At 41.0% G+C, this 12,133-nt stretch overlaps 1 protein-coding gene across 1 annotated transcript in view; it reads right to left on the bottom strand.

The window, feature by feature from the left end:
* Nucleotides 1-12,133, bottom strand: part of LOC126458434 (cytochrome b5 reductase 4) — a 328,355-nt gene that overhangs the window by 65,270 nt on the left and 250,952 nt on the right. Inside the window, exon 7 of the mRNA XM_050095489.1 lies at nt 8,274-8,574. Coding sequence (XP_049951446.1) covers nt 8,274-8,574 — 301 coding nt within the window. The remainder of the gene's footprint in view (nt 1-8,273; nt 8,575-12,133) is intronic.

The following is a 12,133-nucleotide window of genomic DNA, read 5'->3' on the forward strand; positions in this document are numbered from 1 at the left end:
GAACAGCTTTCTGTTGCCCTTCCAATCTCTGCAATATTCTTGTCATACCCTATGCTCCTTCTGCACCCTCCTCCCTAACCTATGGCTCCTACCCCTGTGACCATCCCCAGAGTGAGACTTCGCCTGTGCACCCTCCTATCACCACCTATAACACTCCTGTAACCAGCAAAACATGTACTATCAAAGGGAGAACCACCTGTGAAACGACACGTTATATGCCAGCTATTATGTAAACACTGTTCAGCCTTCTACATCAGTATGACTACCACCAAATTATCAATTAAGAAGAATGGGCATAGGCAGAGGGTATATACTGGCAACTCGCAATATCCTGTTGCAGAGTCTGCTCTACAACATGACACTCGTGACCGTGGTGCCTGTTTCACTACGCGCGCCATATGGATTCTTCCCCCAGACACCAGTTTCTCAGAACTACGCAGGTGGGAACTAGCACGACAACATGTCATTGGTTCTTGCCACTCACCTGGTCTTAATTTACGCTAATTCCTCCGTCTCAGCTTTTCTTCACTGTAACTACTTTTTGCTTCACTCCGTTTTAATTTTCTATATCTTTCACTGTTTTTCCCATCTATTTTTCACCGCTGCCTCGCACCTCTGCTACATACAATGCACTTAGCTTCTCGCTCTTATTAACTCATGCACAAATTTCAGTAGTAATCTCTGTCTTACATATTACTCTGTCTTCCATCTTTAAGCTCTCAGGTTTCCAAATCTCGTCCGATGCAGTCCCCAACAATCACTTTTTCCTTCTCATCCTGTATGGCAAGTGTCCCCTGACTCATGATCCTGGGGGACTTTCCCAAAATCTACCCATTATCCTAGACCTCTCCAGTCATTTTCCTTCACCCTTCTTCCTTCCCCTTCAACCCTTAAGCCTGATGGAGCCACTGGCTCCGAAAGCTTGCAAATCACAACGGTCTTATGTGTGTGTTCTGCCACCGCTTGGTGAGTATATTTCTCATCTGCTCAATTAAACAATAGTAAAATTAGCAACAAATTCAACCACATATGATAAAGTTACATCCCAAAGTTGCAGTAGTCAGATGTAAGTTTGCAGTATCCTACATTCCGCTATACGAGCGCACTGTCCACCATAAGATACTTGTCATACATGGCAATAGCGTTGTTAGCAATTTCACAGTGCAACTATAAAGTATGGGGCTCCGGAAGGATTTAATTGAAACAATAAGGTCCAGCTCTCTGTCGAGTCTGGGAATAAACAATGTGGAGGTGGTGAAAGACTAGTCTCATTTTGTTTTTTCATTGTCTTTGTTGTATTTCTTTGTTGTTTGTTTTGTTTTGTTTTGTTTCTTTAGTTGTTTGGTTTTGGATATTACATTTGACATATACTTTGTTATTTTGGAGTATTTAGGTTGTGTTGCATTATCTTTGATAGTCAGTACAATAATGAACAGACATTGTACTATCCACTGCAAAAAGTGTTGCATACACATGCACATTGTGCATCACACGCATCTGACTACTGTAATATTTTGGTCAAATTTACAGTATGTATCACAATTTTTAAAAGCAATAATTAATAGGAGATTCACATTTATCAAGGTTTTTGTGATGTATCCGCTCTTGAACCATGCAGACCTAATCATGTTCACAAATCGAGGGAATAAAAACTGATTATGAATCAAAGATTGAATTATCAGGATATTACTCCCAAATTTACATCTTAGCCATATAGTAGAATTACATCAGACTGTTTTAGAAACTTCTTCCGTGGTATGAATGTGTAAACATCAAGTTGCTGGATTATGCCAGTTCTTCCAGCAGGAAATCATCATACATTGCATGTCCACATTCCTTATTCCATATATTTGTGATAGATCACCAGAAGAGGGTATTATGGGAAAGACCAATTTACACTATAAATTATCACAAAGGCTGTGGTAACTGTGAGCATGTAGGAAGCATTAATATGGACTTATTCTGAGCACATGTATATTGCAACCTATGCTGTGACCACATACACTGGGGCGAGGGTGGCGACAAAGAGCATGATGCCCTCAGTTTACCTCCGCACTCTCATGTATGGCCACCTCATGTTTCCAACAACCCACATCATGCAACAGTGCAGGTATGGACACTGAACCGCACAGCGCAAACACTGTGATGAGGAAGTGTTGGACTGCCAGACAGTATGATAGGTATGCATTAAAATATGCATGCATTTCAACTGTGTGCCTACAGGTGCACATACTATCGTTTGGTAATTACCGTGCCCATAAAGAGGCGGCCAGAATTTGCAGGCCGAATGTCGGACTGAAATTCAATAATAGCATTTATAGTATAACAGACTGAGTGCATACATGTTTACTCCGAATGCACCATGATGAATCCAAAAAATGTATTACATCTATTATACAAAAGCTTCATTCATCCACAACACAATATAAACTCTATCATTACTCACAAAGAAACATTGCTCGCATTACATTTGATAAAAGAATCCATCAACAATGAAGTATTTGTAGACAGTTATAGAGCTTTGAACCACGATGCCAAAAGTGTATTTCCTGAGGCTGTTGCAGAGGAAGAGGTTTTTGAAGGGGATTGTGAGGATGTTGTGGAAGACAACAAGAAGAGTAAAATTCCAGAATGAGATTTTCACTCTGCAGCGGAGTGTGCGCTGATATGAAACTTCCTGGCAGATTAAAACTGTGTGCCCGACTGAGACTCGAACTCAGGACCTTTGCCTTTCGCAGGCAAGTGCTCTACCATCTGAGCTACCGAAGCACGACTCACGCCCAGTCCTTACAAGTTTTGAAGGTAGGAGATGAGATACTGGCAAGAGTAAAATGTTATACATTTGGAATACAAAAAAAAAGGCAGTTACATTTTGGCACGAAAAGAAGAAAAATAAGAGTTAAAAACAGTCCAACATAATTTCAGAAAGCTTAAGGATACAACATCACTATACAGATGAGGAACACAAGTCACTGAAGATGAGAAACACAAGTCACTGAAGATGAGGCATGAAGCAACACACAATTACAGATTAACAAATATGTATTGGAACAGTTCCAGAAGGCATGCGATAAATCACAACCTGTTCATGACTTGGACATGAAATGATGGGCTTTGAGGGCAAGAGATGAAGTTATTTGTTGTGCCACTTATTCATGGCAGCTACAAAATGGGTTCACCACTTTGAAGTAAGGCGTAGAATTATTTCCAGGAAGATTAATAAATTTGTTACTCAAAAGCATTTAACAAATAAAGAACAATTAGTAGAACAAGCTACTGCATTTGTGGTAAACGCAAAATCAAATATTGTATCATTAGGGGAGGACAATGTTTACAGTTCGGATCAATCTGGATTCAATTTGGATGGGCACACAGGTCATACCCTATCCTTTAAAGGAACACTAAAAATTGAATGTCTCACTCAATCATTGAATTTGTTAACCCACAGCTACAAGATACAGCCAATCCCATCTGCAAGATGTTCTTTTGCTTCAACATCTGGTAAATTAACATCAGATCTCACTATTAAATGGTTTGCAGATGTTCACTGACCTGCATTTGGTTAATGATGTGTTCTGTGCTTGGATTCCTGGATAGGACAAATGGAAAAGAAATTTAGCAACATAGACGAATGTAATAAGGACACAAAAATTATGATGATTCCTCCTAGAGCAACCAGCATATGCCAGCCACTTTATGTTTACACATTCAGACTGTGGATAATTTTCTAAAATGCCTTTGATATAAATTTGCTCCAGAGGAATAATTCAATCTTTGATTAATAATCATTTTCTATCCCCTCGATTTGTGAACGTCTTTAGTTATGCTTGGTTTAAGAGTGGGTACATCACAGAAAAACCTGATAAAAGTGAACCTCCTGTTAATTGTTGCTTTAAAAATTGTGATACATGCTGTAAATTGTGCAATATTATTACAATAACCAGATGGGCATGGTGCACCATGTGTGTGTGTATGCAGCATTTCTTTGCAGTGGATAATACAATGTCACCTCCTAATTGCACTGACTACCAAAGATAATGCAACACAACCTAAATACTGTAAAATAACAAAGTAGACATCAAATGTAATACCCAAAATCAGACAACCAAAGAAATGAAACAAAACAAAAACAAATAAATAAAACAAAGACCATGAGAAAACAAAATGGAATAGCCTCTCGCCACAACCACGTTGTTTATTCCCAGACTCGACAGAGAGCAAGACTTTATTGTTTCAATTAAATCCTTCAGGAGCCAGTCTCTTATGGTTGCACTGTGAAATTGCAAACAACACTATCGCCAGGTATGACAAGCATTATAAAGTGGACAGAGTGCTCATATAGCAGAATCTAGTAGCACTGCCAACTTACGTCTGACCACTGTGACTTTGGGATGCAACTTTATCATATAAGGTTGAATTTGTTGTTAAACATAGTATTAGATTTACTACACATAAACTGTTTACCATTTCAAAAACTGTGAGGTGAAGGGAGGATTTCAAAATATATCAAAATACTTAAAGATGTGAGTGCACAATTGTAAAGTACAGTAGCAACCACGCAAATCATGTTGAACATCTTGTTACATCTCCCACTGTTTCAATGATATGTGCTCATAAAGATAACAACCACGTTTTCTTCAGGAAGGTTTTCACCACTTCAACGTCCATATGGGGTCACAAATAAAAATAAAGTGTGTCTCATGTTTTGACCAGACTACAACATATTCGAAGTGTATCAAAATTGATGAGTGGATCTTGGGTAGTGTTACTTGTAGGATGTATTGTTGCATTCACCGCATTAACTCCAACCAGACCAAGGTATCAATACACAGCCATTTATAACAAAATTCAACAACTGGCACCAGAGATTCCATTTTACGGACATTTGTTTTCTATCCTACAATGCAAACCTGTAATCAGTGAGAATTTTTGGCTTTGATCAGTTAAGTAGGTGGCAACATCTTATATTTATTGCCGTAGTTCAAGTCCTATTTAAACTGAAGTCTCCTTCCCTGTGATGAAATTTTTAAACTTTATTTTAATGAACTTCTTAACTGAGCTTTCACAAAATTTGAAACACCAAACACAATATTTGTTGCATTATTCCCTATTTCATGACTGTACACCAGACAGAGCTCAGTAAGAGCATTCCTAGGCTGCTTCAATTCGCTATGTTGCTGATCTCTGGATTGGTTGATTGTGCAAGATAATGTACAGAGGGTCCTGCATAACCCTACAATGTAAAATAATGGGAATGACAACAGACAGAAACTATTTTGAATTCATTTTTGTAGATTAATTATGACTTAAAACATCTTCAACTCTTTATAATTTTAAATAAAGAAAACCCACTGACAACGACACAAAGGTGCTGAAACATGTTTGGGTCAATATGGAAAAACATTATTTTGTATAACAGGTGGTTATACCACCAGTGTTCATCTGCAAACATGGTCAATGTCAGAGCAGAAAAACTTAGTGGTAAAGAAAAAGTATATGAACTGGGCCAGTCTGCAGGTTGCGGAGCAGATGTGGGCTCCCAGAGGGCTTATCTACACTGAGAGGGACCTCCCCCCCACTTCTCACCTCCCATTAATCTGATGCAAGACACGCCAGTAATGGAATAAATAACTTCTCCTAACCGGAAGACTTGTAACAGTAAAAGTGAAAAGGGAACAGTTTTGGCCTGCCAAATCAACATGGTCTGAAGGGCAGCCTTCATGTCAGGAGCAAGAAACAGTTTTCCAGGCCACAACATGTAGACTGCCTGCGGGACAGATGTGTCAAGGGTGTAGAAGCAGCCTGCTTATTGAACTGTACTGTAGGGGATGTAAGTGCCAATGAACATGGCTGGGGACAGTCTGAGATGGATAGAAAAGAGGGGAGGGGGGGGGGGAGGGGGGGGGGATGGACACAGTGATGGGGAGGAGGCAACGAACAGAGAAAAGGGAGGAAGGGGTGGTGCACAAGGCAGATGAAAGACATTACACTGGCAAAGACACAAGGAAAAGGCTAGTAGTAAAATAAGGCGAGAGAAATAATCAGGTCAGTAGCTAAGTGGGCACAATCCAACATACCCCACAGAATAGAATGCAGCAACAGGTTTCTCATCTCTTATCCATTACAGCCAAAGTGTTAAAGATGTTCCTTCATTATCAGTTAACATCAAAGATATAAGGAAATCTTAACATCTTGACTTCATCAAGGAGAATGTCTGAAATAGTATTAAAAAAAAGGCAATGGGCAATGTGCGAGAACGACTCCCGCACTGAGTGTTCCGTACAAACTTAATTACATATAGAGACAGTTTGTCCATTTCAGGAACTGAGGAATTTTTGCCTGTTATTGACATTGATACTGGCAAGACATCAATCCCACAGATTCCAAGAGTTTTCAGAATGCAAGTTTGAAGTCACATACCATATAAGAAATATTTTTTGTGTGATATAATTAAAAATTAACAGTTCCAGATTTTTCCCTTTACTTGTACTATGAAACCTTGCTTCTTGCCAAATTTCATGATTCTGGGTCAATGGACAGTACCCTATAGGCCTTGATGAACGAGTTTTCGAGTATCAAATTGTGTGACATAAATGACCATATCTTTTGACTGCATTGTCTTGGAAGGTTGAAATTTTTACATTAGCATGAGACACTAGACCTTAATATGTGACATCAATTTGAACTGTAATACGTCTAATTATCCCTGAGAAAATGAGTTCTTAACAGTCTGACAAACAGCACAGACAGACAAGGGGATCTATATGGGTTTCGTTTTTTCCAGGTTGAGGAATGGAATCCTAAAAAGGACTAACCGCATTTAAATGTTATTACACCAGGGTAAAAGAGGGATGATCAAAGCAGTTGACAGAGGAGGCAGGGTTGCCTTCTACCCCCCCCCCCCCCCCTTTCCAAACCACTCATGACACATTCCAACTGATAAACCACCTTTGGGCAAATGTAATGGAATCAACACTCCCTAGAACGAAGGATCTGAGAAGGCTGATGCTTCAAAAATACTCATACAGGGATTGTGTAAGCAAGCAAGAATTGATACAATCAGAACTTAAGAGGTAAGATCCTCACTTCAATGAGAAGATTGTCTATGAAACAAGTTTCCAGTGGCCAGTCTTTATACACAATAACGAACAGAGTCCAACAATTTCAAAACTGAAGGTGGCACCGAGTCATAACCTAGCAACCATACACATGTGAACCAGCTCTTATTTGCCATTATCAGTGTGGGCAGTGCACAACCTAGTGCGAGTGAATTACATAACAATGGAAAATCCAGGATGAAATGAAACAACATAATGAAAATGACAGTTGCTACTTACCATATAGTGGAGATGCTGAGGCACAGACAGGCACAACAAAAAGACTGTTAGAAAACAAACTTCCAGCCAACAAGGCCTTCTTCAGAAATAGCCTACACACACACACACACACACACACACACACACACACAACCCCAGTCTGTCGATGCAGAGGCCAGAACGCTAATCCAGCCTCAGCAGCCAGAGGCTATAGTTCACAAATCCTGTAGGATTAATGTTATTGATCAAACTGGATGGTTAGAGTTTAAATCAAGTGTTTATTTAATATGTTCATCCACATGTGAATGGTGAATTCTTTTAAACTGCAGATTCAAATAAAATTTAAAAAAAAACAATTAACAATAATTGAACTATGTGGTGCAAGCAGAGCATCGAATACAGGAAAACATATGCAAGCAAAGTTCACTTAACTCCACAGAAATTCACAAAACTCATCAACAAGCATTCGAAGTTCCATAGTGCAGTTTCTCAGTACCAAACACGACCAAGCAAGGTGGCACAGTAGTTATCACACTGGACTCGAATTCAGGCAGACGACTGTTCTAACCCACATTCAAGCCATCCTGATTTAGGTTTTCCATGATTTCCCTAAATTGCTCCAGGAAAATGCTGGGATGGTTCCTTTGAAAGGGTGCAGCCAACATGCTTCCCCACCCTACTCCAATCTGATGGGACCAATGACCTCGCTGTTTGGTCCCCTCCTCCCAAATCAACCGACCAACCACTGCCAATCATAACGTGAAATAAAGATCATTATGCTGAATACTCATAGTGAAAATACATAGATGGCATTTTATATTATTATGTAAAAACATATTCCTTCTACATGTATATTTACAGGAAATTATTAAGCATGAATTTATTACAAATTACACACACGAAGAATGTCAAAATTCATCTTTAGAATTTAACAAATGGAAAATCTAACTGGCTTACCATATACTGTTAGATGGATCAACTCCCCACTTCACTAGAGACAGCATTGGTGTGACTCCAGTCCCTGCTGCCAGAAGATATAAATGAGACACAGTCGATAACCTTGATGGGTCAAATGAGCCTTCAGGACCACTTATTTCCAAGGTATTACCAGGGGCCAGATTGCATAACCAAGGAGTAAGCTGTCCATTTGTATATTCTTTAACCATGAGGCATATATGTTCAGCTTTCCACTGTGGAGGAATTTCTTCCAGACTTAATGATGGTGGTACTGGAGTGTAACAGCGTGTAACCTGCAAACCTGGCAATGTTTTCATCTCAGTGTCTTGTTATATTAAAAATATCAAGTAACAAAAAACAGCTATCTATTAAGTCCAGTTTACACAAAGATGCTTCATTTATTTACCAACCAAAATAATAAACAGTGGAAGAACATTTAGACTGGTCTGGCCAGGCTTCCTTATGTGTACCACTAGTATACATCATGAAGCCATGGAATAATTCATTAAGAAAGTTATTTAACATAATTTGTATTTAATATGGCCACAAGCTGATTATTTACATATGAGTGACAATAAAGGGAAAACAACAATATGGAAAGGATGGATTGCTACTCGCCATATACAGGAGGCATTGAATCACAGACAAACACAATGAAAAAGCCCACTAAAATATTAAAGCTTTCACAAAAAGCCCTTCTTCTGCAGTAGAAAACACGCACATCTGTGGCCACAGCCTTACGGTCCTGACTGTGTGACCACATCTCATTGGAGCAACAATCACGGATGGGTGGTGGGTGAGGGGAGGGGGGGGGGGGGGGGCAGGAAGCAGGACAGCAGAGTGTAGGTGGGGGAAAGTGTTTGTGCTGCCTGACAGTGAGCAGGGGGGGAGGGTTGGGGAGGGGTGGGGAGGGTTGGGGAGGGGAAGGGTGGGAGCAGGGGTGGAATAGGCATGGACAAGTATATTGCATAGGTACAGTGCATGGATGTGGGAAGGATCGTGGGTATGATATTCCTCATTTCAGGCCACAATGAGAGGTAGCTGAAATCTTACTGGAGAATGTGATTCAGCTGCTCTAGTCATGGATGCTACTGAGTAATGATGGGAGTGCTCCTTTGTGGCCAGACAGTGGGTATGTGGGAGGTGGTAGGTGACTGGAGAGATAAGGCATGGGATTCTGGACAGGGTTGGGATGATAATTTCTGTCTGTGAAGGCCTCTATCGGAGTCTTGGCATATTTAGAGATGGGCTACTCATCATTGCTGATGCAATGACCATGGGTGGCTAGCGTGTACGGAAGGGACTTCTCAATATGTAATGGGTGGCAGCTGTCAAAATGGGTTGTTGTCATGTTTTATGTGAATGGAGGTAGATATGTAGCCTCCATGAGGTGGAGGTCAACATCAAGGAAGGTTGGGTTAAAGAGAATGAGTTAAGGTGAATGGGGGAGACGATGTTGAGGTTCTGGAGGAATGTGGATAGGTCATCCTAAACTCTCAGTCCAGATCATGATGCAGTCATCAGGGAATCTGCATCAGGTGAGGCATTCAGGATTCTCGGCAGTCAGCAAGGATTCCTCTAGATGGCACATGAATAGGCTGGCATAGGATCGTGCCATATGAGTGTCCATTCCTGTACCTCAGAATTGTTTGTAGGTGATGCAACCCACAACCTAAAAACTGATTCTCTAATCCTAACTACTGACATACGTTCCACCAGTGTGCTTTCAAACCACAGGGACTACCTAATGCAAGGAATCTATGAGCTATCAGATGTGTCCACCTACAAACCCTGCCGGAGTGACCTCTTTCCAGAAATCCAGCAAGATCTTCAGTCCCTCCTCGAATCCTTAGGTCCATTCTAGAACATTTCTCTCTCTCTCTCTCTCTCTCTCTCTCTCTCTCTCTCTCTCTCTCTCTCTCTCTCTCTCTCTCTCTCTCTCTCTCCTCCCCCCCCCCCCCCCCCCCCGCTGACCCCCCACCCCCCTCACCACCACTGCTCCTTGTACTTCTATCTTCTACATGCTTCCTAAAGTTCATAAATGCAACCACCCAGGATGCACCATTGTGACTGGTTGCTGTGCCACCACTGACAGAATGATCCACACTGCAGCTTATTACCTATAACTTACCTTCCTATATAAAAAACATCAACCATCTGCTTCACCCACTCTCCACAGTTCCCATTCCTTTACCACCTCGCACCCTGCTCGTCATTATCAATGCCACCTCCCTCTACTCTAACATCCCCAATGCCCATGGCTTTGTGCTACTGAACATTACATTTCCTAATCCCCAACTGACTAAACTACATTGCTTCCTCCTGGTAACTATGACCAACTACATCCTCACTCATAATTACTTCTCCTTTCAAGGTATCATCTACAAACAAATTCGTGCTACAGCAAATGGCATTCACATCATACCATCCTATGGCAACCTATTCATGGGCCACCTACAGAATCCTTCCTAACAACCCAGAAGACCAAACCCCTCACTTGGCTCAGATCCACTGATGACATCTTCATGATCAGGACCGAGGGTAAGGAAGCCCTATCCATGTTCCTCCAGAACCTCATCAACTCCCCCTATGCTTCCCCCAGTCCTCCTCAAACCAACATACCACTTTCCTTGTTGACATCCACCTTAAGGATGGCTATATGCTTCCCTTCTTGTCCAGAAACATATCTACCATGTATCGTCTCTTCCAGTCACCTACCACCTCTCACACATCCACTATCCAGCCATAACAAGACATTCCTCTCTTGACTTAGTGCCACCTACAACTAGAGCAACTGAAGCAAATTCTCAGCTGGGGTTCTGTCTAACTGTCATCGTGCCCTGAAACGAGTAGTATCCTCCTCACACTTCTCACAATATTCTTGTCCATCCCTACTCCACCACTACTCCCTGCCACGGGCCTCGTGCATCATACCCTTAGAATAGACTTCGATGCAAGACCTGTCCCATACATTTGCCCTCGATCATCTACTCCAGTCTTGTTACAGGCATCTCCTATCGCATAAATGGCAGGGGCATCTGCAAATGCAACCATGTGACCTTTGAGCTATGCTGCAAACATTGTGCTGCTTTTTATGTGGTCATGACAACTAAATAGCTGTCTATTTGCATAAATGGCCACTGCCAAATTGTGGAAAGAGACAACTGGACCATCCAGCTGCTGAACATGCCACCCAACATGATGTGTTCCACTTTTTAATGACCGTTTCACAATCCATGTCACCTGAATTCTTCCTGCTAACACTGACATTTTTGATTTGCACACGCTAAGAACTCTCTCCACAACATATCCTTCATTTTTATAATCCCCACCCCTGGCCTAAACCTCCACTAGTCCGTCTCCCACTTGTCTATTCCCTTCCCTGCTCCCAGTCACATCGACTTTCCCACTAACACACCTGCAAGTATATGTTAGTCCCTGCAAGAGTTATTTTGGTAACACAAGGAAGTATTGAGTTTATTTATGCCATACAAACAAGAAGTTTCTAAACAAAAATCCTTGCAGGATTAACAGTCAAGGAAGAAATTAGATATAAGAGAATCACACCACAATCTAGACCAGTGACGCTCAGCAATGCCTGTGCACACTTGCCTACATGCACACCATGTTGCACTTTAAATACATCTTGTTGAAGTACCATTGAATTAAGGAGGACTGAAGAATAATGGATACAAATTTTTAAGACCCGTCAGGTGGATTAAATAAAATGCTTTACCTCCAAATGCTAATGTATAGCTTTTGTACATTAAAGATAAATCCTACCACGTGATTCTTGCATACGAAATCTATTGTTTGTAAGATTAGGTTATTAAGTGCAGAGTGAATCTTTTTGAATACAC

Source organism: Schistocerca serialis, chromosome 2 (assembly GCF_023864345.2).
Source record: "Schistocerca serialis cubense isolate TAMUIC-IGC-003099 chromosome 2, iqSchSeri2.2, whole genome shotgun sequence".
Classification (NCBI taxonomy): Eukaryota; Metazoa; Arthropoda; class Insecta; order Orthoptera; family Acrididae; genus Schistocerca; species Schistocerca serialis.